The sequence below is a fragment of the Leptonychotes weddellii genome, chromosome 14, assembly GCF_054177405.1.
Source record: "Leptonychotes weddellii isolate Sample4059 chromosome 14, ASM5417740v2, whole genome shotgun sequence".
NCBI classification, from domain to species: Eukaryota; Metazoa; Chordata; class Mammalia; order Carnivora; family Phocidae; genus Leptonychotes; species Leptonychotes weddellii.
In genome coordinates this window covers 77,767,827-77,787,423 of record NC_138382.1, presented here as the reverse complement: position 1 = coordinate 77,787,423, position 19,597 = coordinate 77,767,827, and the positions used below count along the sequence as shown (strand labels likewise).

Here is a 19,597-nt window from a genome sequence, read left to right as displayed (position 1 = left end):
CACGCCGCTGCCTTTGGTCAGCCTGGGATCCCAGGCCAGCCCAGACCCCTCCCCGGCACTGTCTGGGAGGGGGCAGCGTCCAGTCCTGTGCCAGGCGGAGTTGGCCTGTCCTCTCCCACCCGGGGGGTCAGGGTATTTCCCGGGGTGGTCGTGTCTGTCTGCCAAGGCTGGGAGCCACTGGCCTAAACTCTGAGCTCCTGGAGAGCGGGGTGGCGGTGACGGGCTGAGTCACCTGGGACGAGTGGTGGATGGTCTCTGGGCCTGTGCTAACATCAACACGGTGGGGAGATAGCGATGCCCGCTTCATGGGGCTCTTAGGAAGCCCATGACGCAGAGCCTGGCACACAGTAAGGGCACAGTGAGTGTTGTCGGAAAGCAGGATGGGGGAGGAAGGCTGAAGAGAGGGGGAGGAGGAGGAGGAGGGAGTGACAACAAGGCACAGCAGAGGGGTGCATCAGGGAGACCCAGACCCCTGGATTGCGGTGGCCCACCTCCCCTGGAACCGAGCTGGGGACCTCATGCAAGCCCACGGCCCCAGTGACCTTCAGCATCCATCCCCATCGCAGCCCCGTGCGGTGAACCCGGCTCTGGCCCCGGTTTGGGGAAGCGGCTGGCGGCACATCCCAGGGAAGCCACCTGCCCTCCTGCCACCTGTCGCCAAAGGAGACAATCCCTGTGGCCTCCTGGGCCCTGTGGCAGTCTCACTTCCAGAGGTGGGCGGACACCCAGGTCTTCCTTCCCTCCACCGAAGCCAGAGCAAGTTGCTTTCAGCGTCTTCCACACACCCCCCACCCTTCCCCTGGAGACTTTGTGCTCGCTGCTTCCTCTTCTGCACGCCCTTCCCACCCCTTCATCCAGGAGAAGGACTCCTGCTGCTGGACCGGCCGAAATATCACCTCCCCCAGGAAGCCCTCCTGTGACCCTTCGCCTGCAAGTCCAGATCAAGTAGTCCTATGAGGCCCAGAAACAGTAATGATGGAGGGTGTTCCCGAGCGCCCAGTGTGGGGCCTGCCCTGCCCTCCCGATTTCCTCCTCCTTCCCTACACACCCCAAGGCGGGGGTTTTTCTCTGGAGGTTCGGAGGTTCGGGGCAGGCAATTCCTCCAGCCCCACCCCCCCACGCCATCCCCAGCTTCCACACCAGCGAGTGGGCGTGAGATTGGCTCAGTTCTGAGTACAATGTCGGAGTCCTGATGTGCCCCGTCCCCCTCACCCCTGCAGGCACCCCACCTCTGTGTGCTTGCCCCCGACTGTCACCTCCTCAGGGAGACTCTGCCGCTCGGCCGAGGCCCCAGCAAATCTTCCTGAACTCGCGAGCTGGACGGCCTGGCTCTCAGAGCCCGACAGCTACCCCAGCCCTCCTGCCGGAGCCCCTGGGAACCCGCGACGCCGCCATAAATACGACCACTTTATTAACATACAGGAGTACTGACTGACGACCATATCCCAGCGTGCCGTGAGAAGCAGTGCCTCTCCCGGGGCCTAAAGTGCAGCGGGTCCCTCCGTGCGCGAGAGCTTCGTATAACGAGGCAAGGGGACGCTCGTTGCGAGATACAATTCCTCTGGAAGGAGCACGCCTAAACAGGATCCGGGTCCGAGGTGGCACCTGGATCTCCCGGCCGCCCCGGCCCTCCTCGACCCCATAGCCCCGGAGGGAGAGGGGACGTTCCCAGGCCCCTTGGGTGGGGCTGGGGCCCGGGCTGGGTGCTGGGGCGTGGGAACCGCAAGCACGCCGTCCTCGTAGCTCCAAGAACGCCTTCCCAGGCAGGGACGGCTCTGTCGGGGGCTCTCCCTCCCCGGGGGAGAGCAGAGGCTCAGTGTCTCGTCTTCACAGCCCGGGCGCCCTCGGGAAGGGTGTCCGTGGAGGGGCCCCAGGAGCTGCGGGGTGGCCCCAGGGGCGGGGCGCTCGGGTCTCCGAGGGGCGGCGGCAGGGCCTAGGAGTGAGGGGGTCTGCAGGAGCGGCAGCATGCCTTGCTGTAGTACCAGTGGCCACAGAGGTTCACCTTGATGGCCAGGGCGCAGTTGGTGCCTGGCTGGTCCTGGCAGCTGTCATCTGGGGAAGGGACACGGTGGGGGGCATCAGAGGTGGCCAAGGGGTGAAAACTCAACAGGACAGGACCCACCCCCACCCCACTGCCTCCTCTCCTCAACTGCAGGAGCTTGGTCCACTCGGGGGTGGTCCGAGGCAGCAGAACACCTGGGGGCCGGTGGCCCCTACCTGCCCGTTTCTAGGTGCAGGGGCAACGGGCCCCCCACCCCACTTGGGGCCCTCGAGCGCTATTCCTCTGCCACCCCTTTCCTGCCAATATCCCCCCAGTGGTTTGATCTGTGCACAAGAATGGTGACGCCCAGAGCCAGGGTTGGGGGGAGTCCTTGACCTCACTTCCCAGGAGGTCCACAGGCCCACAGGCATCCCCGCTATGGAACAGGTGTGAAGCAACTCATCACCCGCCCTGGTGCCCCCACAGAGCCTAGCACCCTGCCCCTCTTCCAGGCACTCAAGCCCTCCATCAGCCCTCGCCACCCACCCGCCCGTGCCCAGCACCTGAGCTGTGTATCCCATTCAGGCTGAGTCATCCTGGATATGCTGGTGTCTGCCCATAGTTGGCCCCATCTTCTGAAGCCAGATGCCCATCTTGACATGGCTCCTGGGGACCCTGAGCCCCAGTTAGGTCTCACCTGCCGCCCTGCCCACCCTCACCTCCTAGCCGGGTTCAGCCATTCGGGGGCAGGTGGGGGGAGGAGGGGTGGAGCCTTTGCTCCCCCATAGGACTTGGTGTCCCTAGCCACTAGACTCTCCTGGCCTCTTGGCTGACACCTGCTCATCCCTCAGGCCCTGGCTCTGCCCACGTTTGTCGGCCTCCCCCTTCTCACCTGGGGGCTCTGTGGGGCAGGGCTGCAGGTCACAGGCCTGCCTGCCGACAGGCTTCACCAGCGGGTCGCAGCCCCGGACGATGTCCGTTCCCTGGTAGCATTTCACATCTCGCATCCGCACGCCCACCCCACAGGTCTTGGTGCACTGATGAGAGAGAGAAAATGACTGAAGTCCCCCCCTCCCAACCTGGCAGGACAGGGTTTCCAGCCAAAGAGGGACTCCCACCCCTCCCCCCAGGCTGCTGAGTCTCAGTGGGGGGGCGGGGGGTGGACAAGAAGCCTGACGCTCATCCCCACCCAGGGCCACTCAGCTTCACCACACATTTGCACCTTGAAGCAGTGCGCCCCTCCTCTCCCCACTGTCCCTGGGTGGGTCCTTTGGTTTCAGCTTTCCCGGGGCCCGTGAGACAGAACACTCCAGACACATGGGGCCATGGCCGAGGGAGAATGCTGCTTTCCCACTCCAGTAAAACACTGTTTGTCGTGGGCCAATTAAACCCATCTTCCAAAGTCGCCACTCCCACCCGAGGCTCCCCCGTCCAGATGTTCCCCTTGGAAAACCCTGCTGAGCTACCCAGAACACCAGGGACATCTGCTGACCCCAGTTGCCCCGTCATCCTCCTGCCAAGATCTGACAGGCAGTGGCTCTCTCTTGTTCCCCCCGATATGGGTGACCCCACATCACCCAGGCACATCTGGGGCCTGAGCCCTCAATTCCCCAAGGGGGCGAAGGGTGGGAGGCCCCAGCCCTGGACCCAGCCTCCCATTTAACTGATTAAGACTTAGCCGGGAGGACACCCACCCACTCCCAGCGTGGGCGGTTGGCCCGGGCAGGAGGCAAGAGGAGGCCAGCTTGGCACTGAGCACAGAGGACCGCCCGCCATGGGTGGGTTCCCCGAGGAGCCTCTGGCTGTAGCCCCAGAGGGAACCCTCTGCCCACGGGGAGTAGAGAGGACAGCTGGGAGTGTGAGCTCTTACTGAGCCCGCATCCCAGGGAGGGGCAGCCACAGGGACAAGATGCCAGAGGCCCACACGCCCACCGTGGTCCATCTGTGTCAGTCACCCCTCACCCACCCATTGTCAACAGAGCAATACGGGGATGTCCCTCCCCCAGTGCTCTCAGGACATCTGGGGGGGTCTGCTCCCTCTCTGTGGCTTTCCTCCCTTCCAGGTCATGGCACCCAACCCCCAGCACAGCACCTGCACTGGGACCAGTAGGTCCTGGCCCCACCCCCACAGCCGCCCCCATCTTCTGAAGCTGGTTCCTGGGGGCCTAGAGCCCCAGGCAAACTTCAGCAGCCTCCCAGCCCCACCTGATGCCCTCCCCATCCCCCCCTCCCAGCCAGGCGCTGCCACTCGGGGGGAGACTTGGCCCCCTGACATGCCTCGCTCTGCTCTCTGTAGCCACTAGACCCTCCTGGCCCTTGGACGCCTGTTCACCCTTTGGACCCTGGCTCTGCCCACGCCTCCTCTGGAAGCCTCCGCCCCACCCTCAGCCCCTCTCCTTCTCCCCAGGTGGGTCCTTTTGTGGGCAACACAGTATGAATAAATGTGCGTGTTTTTGCTCTTGAATGAGCATGCGTGCTGTAGGAAGCAGAGGTCCCATCTAGGGCAAGATTCACGTCACCACAGGTCTTTCCACGGAGAACCCTGAGCCTGGGGCTCACCCTCTGGGAGGGGGGCAGCACTCATAGAATCCCCAGACTCACCCTGTCTTATAGACTCTAAAAATCTTCACCTTGAACTCTAAGGTTTAGGGATTTGGCCTCCACCATCCTAACAACCAAGACCGTGGAAACCTTGGGTATGGTGTCTGAGGCACACTGCAGAACATCACGGCTGAGTGTCCAGGGCTCCCCGTCCCATGTGACACCCCTGCATCATCCCCATAGTGTCCAGAGCTGGCCCATGAGGACACTGAGGCCAGAGGCTCTGGAAACTCCAGGTGGCACAGTCTAGCCACAGCGGCACTGGCCCTGGGGCTCCTGTTCTCTGTCCCCACCCCACTCGGTGATGCTCAAAGACCACTTTGGGCCTCCCCTTGTGCCACCTCTTGAGAGCAGATGACATCATTAGGTGGAGAGGGGCCTGGGGGCCCAGGAGGGACATTGTTGCTAAGGACACACTAGGAGACCATGGAGGGGGTGAGTGAGGGGCACTTGGGGCGGGGGCGAGGTACCGTGGCAGGACCAGAACTCAGGGCTGGCCCGAGGGGGCAGAGGGGCCTGCAGGGCGCTCACCTCTGACCACGGGCTGGTGTACCACTTGAAGCAAGGTCTCTCGAAGCAGGTGCTCTCCTCGGGGGGCTTCTTGGCCAGCCCGCACTCGGGGCCGCTGCGGGTCTGTGGCTTCCCGTTGGCCAGCTCCATGCACAAGACCAGCCTCTTCTTCACACCCCGGCCGCAAGTGGTGTTACACTGAGGCCGGGGGACAGATGGGGCCGGGTCAGAGGCCAGAGGCCAGGGGGACCAGAACACAGCACGTGTGTGACTGCAGCGATAGGGCTTGGTCACCAACAACGGGTGAAAACGTTTGCATCCCTGGGAAATCGGCTGAGAACTCTTGGTTGATAACCATTTGGCCCCAGACACATCTGATCAAAAGCAATTGCCGACAAAACCATCTGTTTTCAAACAGAATGGTTAATGACACTTTGTCCCAACAGGACTCGGCTAATAGTGGTCCACCCGCAGCAACTTGGCGAGAACGACTCGTCCCGAGGGGCAAGTCAGTGACTGGCTGGTCAGTGGGCAGACGAGGTGGTTGTGGGAGCAAATGGCTGAGTGCCCGCCCCCCCCCCGCCCACCCTGGTTTTCCCTAAATCTGGAAAGTGGGGACTGGGAGGGGCGGGGGAAACACGACCCATTCAACATGCCTCATCCAGCATTTGCCTCCTAAGATTTGGCAAGTTTTAAGGGGTGTTCTTCCCTTGGGGCCTTTTTTCTCTTTCAAATTAAGTTGTAGTGAATCGTGCCATCGCAATGTGCAATTAATTCCCCGTATGACCCATCTGTCCCTCTGGCCACCTGGCTCTCGGCCGCTTGCTCTCCCAGGCCGCTGGCTCGGGGCACTCACCCGCTCCCAGTCCTGGGCCAGCCAGTGGGCGGGACAGTTCTTGTCCCCGCAGGGATGGATGGCCAGAGGCTTGGTCTCCGTCTGGCACTGCGACTCGGGCACCACCCGGCCGTCACTGGTCTTGCAGTACACGTGTCTGATCATACGGCCCTGGCCACAGCTTCCACTGCACTGCAGCGGGGAGGCCGAGGTTAGAGGCAGGGCCCTGTCCACGTCCCACCCCCCGCCCCCCCGCTGCCGCTTCCCAGAGAGGACGGGCTCCCCAGGCAGCACGGGGGAGGGAGCGGTTGCCACGGCAACCACTTTTTAAATAACGTTTTCTGTTCTAATTACAGAAATATTCCATGCTCGGTGAAAAACAGACACAGAAAAGCACACCTAAATTACCTAAAAAGGTCACCCGTGTACCCAGCACCCAGAGGGGACCCTGGTGAGCAGCTGAGTGTCTGACTTACAGACGAGGGACACAGAGACAGACACACAAGCAGACAGATGGGGAGGACTTGAGAAGGGATCGTGTTTTCAGATAAAGGTTTAGATTCCTCGTCATAGCAGGGAGAACGGCTGGTTAGGTGTTCTAACCCCACATCCTCACTCGAGACGAACAGGGAGACTGAGGCGCCGCGAGGTGAAGAGCGGCCCCCAGCCCCGCGCGCACCGCCCCATCCAGGCCCTGCCCTCACCGGGCCCCAGTCGGAGACAGTCCACTGGCGGTCGCAGGGGGGGCCCGTGCAGTCCTTCTCCCCCACGGGCCTGGTGTTGGGGTCACACAGCTTCTCGTCCTCCGAGCAGCGGATGTCCCTGGTCACCACGCTGCGCTCCCCACACTTGGCCGTGCACTGCGAGGAAGCGGGTGGGGCGGGGGTCAGGGCTGCCCCGAAGCGCGCGGACCCTGAGCCCGCGGGCCAGGCTTGGCCGCGCACACGCTCACCTCGGACCACTCGGACATCTCCCACTGGGGCCCGCACGCCGGGTTGCGGCATGTCTTGCGTTCCTCGGGCCGCACGGCCTCGGCCGCCTCACACAGGTCACTGTACACGGAGCTGTCGAAGCCGGGGGACAGCATCTTCCAGCAGCGCACGATGCGGAACTGGTAGCCCTCGCCGCAGGTGCGTGAGCACTCGCTCCAGCTGCTGGTCTCCCACCTGCCTCGGGAGGGGCCGGCCTTCAGAGACCCCACCTTCCTTGCTGCGGCGGGGACGCCACGCAATCCCCCCGACCGTGTCCAAAATCACACTGGGCGAAGCCAGCCAGGAAGCTGGTGAGGCCCCAGGGTGGAGGCTGTTGCCCAGATGACCCTGAGCCCCCCGGGAGCCGCCCAAGGTTGCGGGGGGGCACCGGTGCCGGGAGCTGGTGCCCGGAGCATGAGCTTGGCCAGCCTGCCTAGGAACCCATGTGGCCTCCACCTGTTCTCCCCTCCGCACACACCACCTGGCTTTCCAGCCTCTCAGGACCACGTCCTGGCCTTGCTCCCTTGCTCACGCTGCTCCTTCCTTCCCAAAGTGCCCTCCCTCCTTCTCCTACTCGAGGTCATGCTTCAGTGTCCCAGAGCCCTGTGCTGCCCCCCATGGGGGCTCCAAGGGGGAAGGGCAGGCCCCCAGGGCGACATAACCAGCTTCTCAGAAGGGAGCATATATGCAGGGAGCAGAGGGCCCGGATGGAGCCAGCCAGAAGAGAACAGGTGCGTAGCCTCGGGCTCCTCTGCGGACCCCGTCTGGTCGTGCCTGGGAAGAGGACACGCTTAGGGCTTGGTCTCTGACCATTTGTGAGGCAGTGTGGGACATGGCAGAGGACTGGCAGGCCAGTTTCGTACCCCCACCCCACAGTCCCCTGCCCACAAAGCCCGTCGTGGGAGCAGGATGCTAGCTAAAGCCTGCTGCTCCTCTGGGCAGAGGCAAAGCAGACCCCCAGGTGCCCCCACACCCCCTGCCCCGGGCGCTGGGTGGCAGGTACCTGGGCTGGCACTCCCTCCCGGCGCAGAACTCCTGGACAGGCTCAGGACGGGTCAGGGCGTCGCAGTAGCTGTCGTCCACCTCGATGCCATCATAGCGGACGCACATGGCATAGGTCGACATGACCCCTGGTTCAGGACAAGGGAAGGGCCCATGAGCCACAAGCGAATCCCTTGGAGACCAGCAGATGGGCCATGGGACCACAGACAAGTCACCTGACCTCTCAGAGCTTCCCTGGTTTAAACTGAGGATAATGACAGTAACCAGCTTACAGAACAGTGGCAGAGCCCAGTGAGGACAGCTTTGTGGATATGAACTCTCTCCCTGCCCATGTCTCAGGGTCTGATCCCTCTCTGCACCCCCACCTCCACCCCTACCCCATCCAGCTCAGACTGGGCATCCACTTCATATGTCACAGACCCTGGGCTCATTTGGCCCTTATAGGGGTGCAGAGGCACATACAGCCAGGCGTCACTAATCTTCATTCTTACAGCAACTACCCATCTATGGGTGAGTAAATGGGAGGGTGGGTAGGTAGATGGATAGGTGGATGGATGGATGGATGGATGGATGATGGATGAATAGACAGGTTGTGTGTACATGGATGGATGGATGGATATGGGTGGGTGGATGGATGGATGGATGGATGGATGGATGGATGGATGCATGGATGGATGCATGGATAGGTTGTGGGTGGATGGATGGATATGGATGGATATGGATGGATGGATGGATGGACAGACAGGTTGTGGGTGGATGGATGGATGGATATGGGTAGATGGATGGATAGTTATGGATGGATATGAATAGATGGATATGGATGGAGAGTTGATATGAATAGATGAATACGAATGGATGGAAAGTTTGGTGAGTAAATGGAAGGATGGATAGGTTGATGGGTGGGTGGGTGGATGGATATGTTTGGAAACTCTCACCATTCCAGCCCTTTCTGGCTCCCCCCAGGTGTCATATTTGACCTTCAGACTCTCCCTGCCCTCCTATGGCACACCTTAATCCTCATCCAACTCTCTTGAACTTCCTTTAATCACTACGATGTGTGTTTACCTTCCTTGGCTCCCCAGTACTCCGTAAATCCCATCAGGGGGACGATGTGTAAAGGGCCAGCCCTCACCCAATACTGTTAGTTCTTGACCCCCCCCTCCATCTTCTACTCCTCTGGTCTTCTTGCCCCTGCACCCCTGCACCTGGCACTGAGTTGTCACAAGAGCCAAATTCACTGAACAGTGGTTGGGTCCCTACAAAGGAAGCAGGATGACTCAGGGAGATTTGTTAGCATCAGTGAAGGCCAGGTGGGGTTAGGGTTTGTTGTTGCTGGTGTGTGTGTGTGTGTGTGAGAGAGAGAGAGAGAGGGAGAGAGAGATGGGGGGACCCAGCCCCTGAATGATGGAGATAATGGGGTTCTCCTCAATGGAGCTGCCGGTCCCCCAGGAGGAAATCAACTTCCCATTGATGGAGAGCCCCAGCCCTCCCTTCCCAGCGGCGCGTGTCTGAAAGCTGCTGCCTCTCCAAGCCCCAGCCCTGGATGGAACGGAACAGCCTGGGAAGCAGCCTACAAGGGGATTTTTTCTTTTTTCCGTAAAGGACGAGCCAGGCTGCAGCACTGGGCTGTGTCGTCTTTCGCCCTCTCTGAGGGGGAGGCCGCCTTCCTGGCCAGGTCTGCTTGGAATGTTCCAGGCCTCGGAGACACCAGCTCTGGGGCCCAGGGAGGTCCAGGGTTGGGGACTTGCAGACCCTCGCCAAGTGCCTGATTATCCATTCAGACCTCCCCATTGACTGGAAACACGGCAGGTCTTGAGCAAAAGCTACTGGGGTTCAAGACCCAGCTCAGTGTCTCCCTCATCTCGTGAACACTGTCAGACTCCCCAGGCCTCAGCTTGGTCGTCCCCAAGTTGGGGACCTCTCCAAGATGCTAGGAGAATCGAGGTACCAATTTTCTTCATTACATCAGTCTTGAGCACGGTGCTTTTCAAACCTCCTTACGCACGGGGCCTTCCCTTTAAGCAAAAGCGAGCAGGGAGCTGGAGCGCATGAAACACAGATTGGCGTCCTGCACTGGCAGGGGGCCAGGTTCAGGGCCTGCTGGCCCCGCTACCCCCAGCCCTCACCCCGGATGTGCCAAGGGGCCCCTGCTGTGTGCCCGTGACACTGCCCAGGCTCCATGGGCCACAGAAGGCATGTCACCCCACCACCACCCGGCCTGGCCTCGGCACCCCGCAGAATGGGATTTCAAGAGTAGTCGGCCACAGTCACGAGCTTCGAATTCGATAGCGTGTGCGGGAGGTGGTGGCAGGGGGGCCATTCAGCTGGAACCCAACTCTGCCATTTCTGCCGCGTGCCATTTGGGCGGAGCTGGGTGCCTCCGTGGTGATGGGGAACTCACCCTCTACCGGGGCCATTCATTTCACTCCTGGAGATCCTCAGCTAAAGGAAAGTGCTTCCTAGAGCAGAGCCCAAATCTTTCTTGCTTCCTTTCTTCTTTCATCCTGCTGTGCCCCTTGGGCCACAAGAGGCAAAGCCAGCCCGTCCCCCTGCCTGGCTACTCTGTGGCCGAGGAGAAGTGGCTCTGTGTCTCCCCCGCCCCCAGGGGGGCTGTCTTCCACCCAGGGCCGGCCATCAGGCCCCTCACCACCGTCTCCAGCGCTGTCACCTCCCCAGGCAGCACTGTGTCCGGGGGGGACAGGAGAGGCTCCCAGACATAATGTTTCAGGACAATTCCAGCACCTGCAGCGTCCCGGGGAGACTGGGGGACTCTGTGCGAACCGGTCTGTGCCCTCCCGAGACAGCCTCTGGCAAAGCAGACCCTCCAGCAGCGCCCCCCACGTGCCCAGCCCCCTTGGGCCAGCCCAGTGAGGTGGCTCCCGTGGCTCCCTCCCAAGACCAGCGGCCTGGCGATAGGTGGGTGGTGGCCGCGTAGAGGCGGTGCCCACGTGCTGAGCTTTGGCCATGACAGCTTACTCCTCCTTTTGCTTCCATCCTCACAACCACCTTGGCGGAGGGGCGCGTCCCATTTTACAGGTAGAAAACTGAGGCTCAGAGAGACTCAGCAACTTGCCGAAGGCACGTGGTGTGGTCGGCCAGACGGTGCAGCTCCCGTGCTCAGGGCACACCCTGCAAAGCTGGCCTCATGCCCCCACAACATCCGGGGGCAAACTTGGCATGCCCCGCACCCAGCTCGGGAGGCTCTTGCAATAGCACGAGGGGCCCAAGCTCCTTAACCGACAGGCCCTCCCTAAGGACCTACAGTGTGTTCAGAACCCTGTGGGGCCACCTCCCCAGCTCCTGCCTCGGGCATCACCTATGCCAACCGGGGCTGCAGGAGGTCTACGTGACCCAACCTGGTCCACCAGCTGCCCAGGGTCCACCAGTGGCCTGCCTCATCCTCCTCGCTGGCTGCAGACTGCAGGGGCCAATTTGGGGGTTGCTGGGGCAGGGTGGAGAGCATCACACATTTTAAGCGGCAGCCCCAGGTGTTGACCAAACCCAAACACGAAGTCCCAAGCATGGGCGAGGCGGCACTCGGGGTCTCCCTAAATGTTTCCCATGGGCGCAGGCCCTCGGTCTGACGTCTGAGCTTACAGCAGCCCCCAGGGGAGGGAACCCAGGTCCCAGGGGGCTGTGGCCAGCGTCCGAATGCGGCAGTGGCCATGTGGGCAGACAGACATGGGTTCGAATCTCAGCTCAACGCTTACTAACTAACCACATGTGTCTGTCTGTCTAGGGGCCACCAAGGGGGGGGGTCTCTCTTCCCCTCCCACCTGCTCCCCTGGCAAGGTCCTAGAATCTGTCCCATTCCCTCATGGGTCGAGTTTCCCTTCCCAGGTTGCTGCAAACAAAAGTAAAATCCTTACCACTTGATCGGTCTTACTTTTAACCAAAACGATGTCTGCCCTAACAAAATACACGAAGATGAGGGAGTGCTTGGGGCAGCCCACCTCACCCCCAGGAGGCCGGGCCTGACTGTGGTCCCCACATTGCCGGGAGCACAAGGACACCAACTCCTGTCCCCTCATGCCGTCGCCCCATCAGGGAATCACCAGACCAGCTCCCTGTGGGCGGTGGGGGGGCCCGCAGCTGCAGCCCCGCCGTGGAGGCGGGCTGAGCAGGTGCTGCCCTGCAGGTGACTAGTACCTGTGGTGCAGGTGGAGCTGCAGGGCTCGTGGGACGAGAGCTTCCACCGGTACATGTCCGCTGGGCTCACGCCTTGCTTGCGTGCCTTGGGCCTGGTCCTGAAAGGGAGACGCAGAGAAGCGGATGAGCCCTCCCCACGGGGCTCTGGGCATGAGCTCTCCCCGAGGCCGTGCCCTCAGGGAACAGCGTGCCGGCCCTGGCCCCGGGCAGGGTCCGCACTGTGAGGGTCAGTCCATCCGCCGCCGTCTAGAACGGAGGACCGGAGGGAGCACCGCAGGGAGGCACGCTTTAGGACAGAGCGACATTTGCCTTTCTGTTGTAGACCGAGGGCCGTCCAAGCACACGGCATGGCAGGCCCAAGCTCCAGGCTGGGGGCGAGTTCGGGGCTCACCCGCATGGCCACGGCTCCCCACACACGCGCCGGCTTCCCACTGTCGCCTTCTAGCACGGGCAAGTGGATTCCTCTTCTCTACTCCCCCACAAGGGACCTCGGAAGGCACCTTCTCTGCTGAGAACGTGCCGGAATTCTCTCTTGCGGCCTCCCTCAGCCGGGACTCAGCTTGAATGGGGACACGAGCCATTCAGCCTCCAAGGATCAAAGCAGCAAAGCTCAGCTGCAGACAGGGGCGTGGCCGGTCCCCTCCAGACGCCTCTGCCCAGGTCTGTGATGGCTGTTGTGCAGGGGAAAGCAAGCTGGGTCCGCGCCAGCAACCAGCTATGATTCTTGGCCAGAGCCCGGGCGGCTGAAGCCAACTATTGTTAGGACTGTTTGCTTCTTTGAACCAGTTGGTGCGCTGGGGCCCAGCCTCCATATCCAACATGCAGGCTGGGTTTGGACTCAGCGGGGGAGGAGGGAAGTGGCGCCCCAGCCTCTGCTCTGAGATGTGGCCGCCGGGGCTTGAAGGCGGCCCACGGAGCCCCGCAGCCCCCAGAACAGGACGTGGCGTGATGGCCCGGCTGACGGCATCCTTCGGGCCTCGGCATCCCTCTCACACCGGACCCTGCCCCGGTGCCCCAAGCCCGAGGGGCTGGCTGACCACCGCCCGTAGCCGCCACCCTTCCACGAGGCTTCTGCATGGACACATTCACAGGTCCCTTTCCGGGGACCTTCTGCCACCTCAGTAGTCAGGCTTAGTGAAGGTTCCAGGGCGTACACTCTGAAGGGCTTGCCTGTCGGTTCTGTGATCGGGACATTGGTTTGGATTCATCTGGGAGCTCGCTCCACTTCTGGGGTTTCTTGTGTGGACCAGCACCGTGGTCCACTCTCGTGGGAATGTGGCCCTGAAGGCTCATCTCGCTCTGAGAATCAGGGAATAATCCACCTACAACCTTAAGGAATGAGTCTACCTTATGAAGAATGTGGCCTCATAACCCAGGGAGGGGGAGAGAGGTGGGGGGGCTGAGGAGGAGAAAGCAGGGGGGAGGGGGGCAGACCGTGAGCCAGTGGCCGGTTTCAGGGTCACTCAAAACCACTGAGCCCCTCACCTGGTGGCTTCACAACCAAGAGCCAACCCTTCCCTTTCATAGATCTCGGGATGGGAAGGGGAAGGTCCCCCTCCCTCCTCAAGAGTGAAAAGAAATGTTTAAATGGGGCTCCCCACCCACCGAAGACCTTGTCATCTCAGAGCAAGGGACCCATGGAAACCTGGGCGAGAGCATCCAGCTCCCCGGTGCAAGGAAGGGCCCAGAAACCTACTACCTAACGCCTGACTCGGAGAACATGAATCTTGCTGACTGGGTCCCCCGCCCTCCTTCCCATGGCTTTCAATTCTCCCCAAGAACAAAAAGAGAAGAAAAGATCCCACCCATGCCCCACCGCCCCCCCCATGAGGAAGCAGCACCATCTTCAACTAATTACACACTCCTTAGCCAGCAGGCTGCGTGACTCATTCTTGACTCGAGAGAGAGCGGCCTGGTTCAAAATAACCCTTCGGGGTTGAAGCACAAAAGGTATTTCTGGAGGGGCTGCCCACACCTCCCTCTTACACGGGGCCCACGTCGGGACCAGCAGAACCCCTCTTGAAAAACCTGGCCCATATTTGCACAACAGTGCAACGTCTGCCTTCTGTTCTTGGAAGGAGCGAGCACCCCCAGGATCTCTGAGCCACCAACCCCTCTCCTGCCTCCTTTTGGAAGGAAGAGAGTGCCCCTTTCAGCCAGACTCGGTGGGGCTCTAGGCTCAGACAACCCAGGCAGGAGAGTCTTGTTTACAAATGAACCAGCAAGCCTCTTTGCTGTTTTTCCCCCCTCCAGGCCAGTGGGGGAGAGAGAGAGCCTGTGTCTCCGTGTGCTGGTTCCCAGTGTCTGCTTCTGGTGACTGGGGGGGCCTCCCTTGATTGTTTGAGGCCTCTCTGAAGAGATGAAAATAACCTTTCCTTTCTGAGCTGCCCCTTTGATTTCGGTCTCTCTCGGAGCAGACGCGACTTCCTGTGTTTGGATAGCGCGCCAAGCCGGGCTATTTTGGCTGGTGGTTTCCCCGCCGCCTCCCTGGGTCCTTTATCTCTAAAGACCATCTTTGGTCTCCAAGCGAGCAACAGCATCCTTTGATGGCAGCCGGCTGGGGGCGCCGCCCCATCTCCCCGCGCCCGACTGGCTGACTGGCCGGGGCTTTCTGAGTGTGGACAATCGATTGTATTGATTCCTGCGGCCCAGGAGGCCCCCCGGGGGGCTGAGGAATGGGTAAGAGTCCTCTGGGTTTGGGGCAGGAGAGACACTTTCAGCGTGGCTCAAGGACCCAAAAGTTCGTGCATGCGTGATCTGGCCTGGGAATCCTGGGCTGCTCGACTGGCGGGCCCTGGGGGTTCCTCCTAGCCCCGCACTCAGGGACATGGAACCTGAAGCCAGGAGCGGGTGGGAGACATGTCTGAGTCACACGGGAAGTTGGGATGGTGACCCAGGTCTCCCGACACTCCTTCCTGAGCTTTCTCCACGCCTTAAGCCACATGAGGCAGCTGGGCCTCTGTGCCACCCGGGTAAAGCCGTTCAGAGAGGGACGCCAACTTTCTTGGGCGCCTGCAAGAGTGCCAGGCCCACCCTGGAGGTTCTGCGGGCTACTGATGGTTCTATTCCCTGAGTCCTCATTCGAGGCTTCCACTGGGGGTAGATTGTAATCCTCTAGGCAGGCCTGGAGCTGACAAGAGGCCGGCTAAAGATGCGGAGACCAGGCTCGGAGCCTCCAGGAACGGGCTCAGTCCCACCAGCAAGGGCTGGCTCATTGTGAACACTGGCCCTTTGCCCATAAACCCCCCTCTCAGACTCGGACGTGCACCTGGAAGCGAAGCCTGCCACCCCTCCCCGCCGCTGGGTCCCACATGCCCCCAAGGCCCCATACCGTGCAAGCTTTTGGGTCCCTGGGCTGGTGAGCAGACAGCCCTGGTGGGCCCTGTGGGAAGAAGGGCAGCCACAGAAGCTTCACTCTGTCCACATTTGCAAAGAATTCCACCCAGAGCCTGTAAGAGGTGTCCCAGATGCGCCCTGGCTGTCCCCTGTGACTGGGCGGGGGGGACCTCAGAAAAGAGCTTGAGAGAAGGCACAAGCACCCTGGTAGGCTAAGGGGGGCCGCTTTGCTGCTCTTGTCCCCAGGCTCACGGGTGAGAGGGTCACCCCAACCATGTGGCCTTATGAGTGAAGCCCAAATCTTCTATCAAACCCAGTCCCCCAGGGTCCCAAGGATGCCCACCTCTGCATCCTCAGCCCTGGTTAGGGCTCCATTCATGTTTGGTGTCTAAAGTCAAGGGGTGTGGGTGGGTCTTCGGAAGATAAAACAAAAACCATTGAGTCCTTCCTCCCTCCAGTCCCCACCCACCACCAGCAGTTGCCGAGCCTGACTCGCTCCGCTTGAGCGGCCTGGGCTGCCCCCTGAACTTCTGGGGAAAGGCGCGGGGACCCTCCCTGGGGGCCATCATCGGCCCAAGGGCCTTGTCACCAGGGATCGTCTCCTGGTAAGGACGGTGACCGGCCTGCTCCCAACTGCCTCCGACCCAGAGCCAGCCGCAACTGTCCAGGTATCTGCAGGTGCGGCTGACAAGGTGTCCCTAGGTGTAACTATCCAGACGTCTCCAAGTGTGTCCCTGGCTCTGGGGGCCTGGCCCCAGCTAGACCCCTACTTGACACATCCTAGAGGTAGCTCCAGCCCCTGAAGCAGAAGGCCTTATTCCCAGTGCCTGATTCTGGGGTCTCCCCCTGGCCAAGGACCCCACTGGACCCTTCCCCGTCTCCTCTCTGGCCTGCAGCGAAGGTTGGTGCTAAGCCACTCCACATTCAGTGAGCAGCCCGGGGCGTCCACCTCACACCCAGCGGCTGTGTGTCCAGACTGTCCAGACTGAGAACCCAGACCTTCAAGCTCTGTGACCCCCTCTGAGTCCCTATAACTGCCCTAACACTCAGGGTGGTTGTGGCAGGTGTTTCCACGCACGTGGATGCTTGGCCCGAGCTTGGCTCATGATGACCACTCAGAACGGTTCTCCTCCTCCTCCCCCCAACCAGCGTTGGAGTCACACATGGGCGCTCAGCACCCCCTCTAACTCACGGGCCAAACTTGCGGGAAGGATTCCCTAAGACCCAGGCTTCTGACCTCCTACTCAGATCCAGGGGGCGGGGAGCCTGGGCAGGAGTGGCTCTCTCCCATTGCCCCGGGGTCTGGCCTCACCCACCAAGCCCTACCAGCAGCCCCAGCTCCTACCTGGCCTTGTGAGTCCGGTTCCCAGCCATGGCTGGGAGGCTGGCACTGGCGTTCGGGAACGGGGCCTCAGAGGAGGTGTTGGTCACTCTGTCATTGCTCAGCTCCAGGTAGGACCCATTGAGCAGATAAGCACCGACTCCCTCGTTCTCCTCGTAGTCCACGTAGAGGCTCTCGGCCGGGGAGCTCCTCGGCGCGCCCTGCACAAAGATGCTGTTGCCAGTCTCGTTGAAGGGGAGCTCCCTGGAGTCGGAGCCTGCGCCCAGGAGCTGGTCGGAGATGACATTGGCAGAGAGGAGCCGCTGAGAGGTGAGACGTGCATCCACCTCTTGGTCATCCTTGTCCCCCGCGAGAGCCGTCCCGGTGGCATTGCCGTCTACGAGGGAGACAGGTGGCTCACTCTCAAGTGCTCCCCTGTGAGGGCGCGAGGGCTGCCCATGGGGGCGGGGGATGGGGGGAACAGTGTGACTGGCAGCAAAGACCCGAACCGGGAGCCTCCCAGGGGCAGGTTTCTGCCCAGGGAGCGGACGCAGACCACCAGGTAGAGGTGTGTGTGTAAGCAGGCCTGGATAATCTCTTGCAGGGAAATCTGCTTGACCTCTGCAGCGGATTAAATTGGGTCCCCCCAAAACTCATGTCTGCCCCGAACCTCAGAATGTGAGCTCATTTGAAATGGGCCTGCCTGCCCCAGACAGCTGCACGTAGCAAGCCTCTCATCTGCAGGCTGCAGGGGACTGAAGACCCCTTGCCTGGCCAGGGCCCTTCTCCCTAGGAAGCCCCCGCCCCAATCCCATCCCTCTTGGTTACCTCGGAAGCCCTTGCCTCTAGGAGGTCCCTCGCAGGCCCTGCCGCCGGCCTGCTCGCACACCTCGTTGGTCTCCTGGCCCTTGCTCAGACCCAGCTCGATCCCCGGGCCCAGGTGGCCAAACACCCGGTTGTCCAGGCCCAGGCGCTCGGAGGAGGCCTGGCCGTAGAAGGAGCCGTTGTGCCGCAGGAAGCCCAGCAGTGCGGCTCCGTCCAGCTCCTGGCTCTCTGCGCTCTCAGACGCGGGCTCGGAGAAGCTGTAGTAGACAGGCTGGATGCGGTGGGCATGCGGCGGCTGCAGCAGTGTGTACTCGAAGGTGATGGAGGGGCTTTTGCCGTTCTGGTTCCACACCTGGGGAGGAGAAAAGCGGGACCCCACCTCTTCCGCACAAGCCTGGAGGGGCTGCCGAGGTTCAGTGCCCACCAGCCCCTAGGGGAGAGATGCGCTTTTGTCCCAAGCTGCCAGACGTGGAGCTGAGTCCTTCCCAAGGACCTGCCCTTGACCAAAGGACGGGGCCTCCACCCAGGCTGCACCTCGCCCCTGGGGCAGCCCACACCCAAAGCCTGGCGAGCAGGGGCACACACAGGGAGGGGGCAGAGGGAGCTGTCCACCCCAGGTGCAGGCCACAGAGGGTGCCCAGAGGATATTCTACAAGTAATAAAGCCAACTGAAACCTGATCTGCATCTTATTCTCACCACGGGCCAGAAATCCCACGGGTATAGCTCTGGGAGAAAGTGCCAACACGCCACCAGGGTGGTTCTTGGAAGCTTGGAGAAAGGAGGCCAACACTAAGTGGAGGATAAAGCCATTGCAGATGATGGGAGCGTAAAGAAAGGCTGCAAAACCCACCAGGTGACTGTTTCCGGTAGGAGCACCTGAGGGACATTCTGCTCACCAGAGCGAAAGGAAATGTGCCCGTGAGGAGGCACTAGCATCACTTGGAGGGACGCTGTTAAGTGTCCACAGGCCGGGGCAGATGGCAGGACATGCTGTCATAGACCCAGACTCCCCACGATCATCGGAACAAGGGGGGCTGCCATGGTGGCCAGGAGGCCTGACCCACAGAGACCTCTGTACACAGCTAATAGGACAAAGGACTCCCAGGGGACAAATAAATGGGCCCAGAAAAGCGGCTTCTCAATCTGTAAGATTGAAAGCTAATCAAGGGTGGATATGTGGCGCGGGAGGGGGGGAGCCCCACCCGATTTCTGGCCAGCATTCAGACCCACAGTCCACTGAATGATGGAATGGCCAGGTCCCTGGGAAGAAGGAGCCACAACGAGTTTATATGGTAAAGATGCCCCACCCTGTTCTCCCAAAGAGCCGACGGTCATTGACTTGGTTAACTGTTCACTGGACAAATGGGTAGACATTTGGGAACCAGGGTCCAGGTTGTCCCAGTTAATCAGGGACCCAAAGCATCATCGCTGCCCCCTGTTAGTATGAGAGCATGTGGGTGACTAGTGGCCCAACTATGGCCCAGGTCTAGCTCACACTGTGTCCGCGGGATCCAAGGCTTTCTCCGGTTCCCAGTGCACGGCTGCTAGCCGGCTCCTCAGCCTGTCGGGTAAGAGCTACCGTAGCGGGGAGAGCTACGTGGAAGCCCGTGACCCTGACCCCTGACCCCCATCCCCATCTGAGAGAGTGAGCCAAAAACAGTATTGCATCTTGGGGAAATTACAGAGATTAGGGACACTCCTAATGGCCTGAAGGATGCAAGGAAGGGATCCCCATATCCCCCACCTAACTCAACAGTTTGGCCCCTATGAAAACAAGACAGATCCAGGTGGGTGACAGGGAGCCCGCCCAACCCACCCAAGCAGGAGCCCCAGCTGCAACCCTGTGACAGATACAGTGTTTTTCCTGGAGCAGATTAACATGACCTCAAGTTGATCACATGTGACCACTCAGGGGCCAAAAACCTTCTTTTCTACCCCAGCTGGAGAGAAGAGGTTTTTGTTCACCTGGGACGGACAACAGTACACCTTTGCAGTTTTGCCCCAGGGCTGGGGTCACCACCCCCCACTCCCTGACATGATACAGTGCAAGGGGGTCTGGACCATT

The 19,597-nt window shown here is 61.1% G+C and overlaps 1 protein-coding gene across 2 annotated transcripts in view; it reads right to left on the bottom strand.

Annotated features, from left to right (window-relative positions):
* Nucleotides 1-1,394: 1,394 nt before the first annotated feature.
* ADAMTSL2 (ADAMTS like 2) overlaps nt 1,395-19,597 on the bottom strand; it is a 33,906-nt gene continuing 15,703 nt past the window's right edge. For both annotated transcript variants that reach the window (XM_006743997.3, XM_031039835.2), the window contains 10 exons: nt 17,535-17,883; nt 16,731-17,103; nt 12,050-12,147; nt 7,902-8,028; nt 6,880-7,093; nt 6,632-6,787; nt 5,949-6,119; nt 5,114-5,290; nt 2,874-3,018; nt 1,395-2,052 (listed from right to left, as the gene is read on the bottom strand). In XM_006743997.3, the coding sequence (XP_006744060.1) occupies nt 1,934-2,052; nt 2,874-3,018; nt 5,114-5,290; nt 5,949-6,119; nt 6,632-6,787; nt 6,880-7,093; nt 7,902-8,028; nt 12,050-12,147; nt 16,731-17,103; nt 17,535-17,883 (1,929 nt within the window). In that variant the 3' untranslated portion in view covers nt 1,395-1,933. The remainder of the gene's footprint in view (nt 2,053-2,873; nt 3,019-5,113; nt 5,291-5,948; nt 6,120-6,631; nt 6,788-6,879; nt 7,094-7,901; nt 8,029-12,049; nt 12,148-16,730; nt 17,104-17,534; nt 17,884-19,597) is intronic.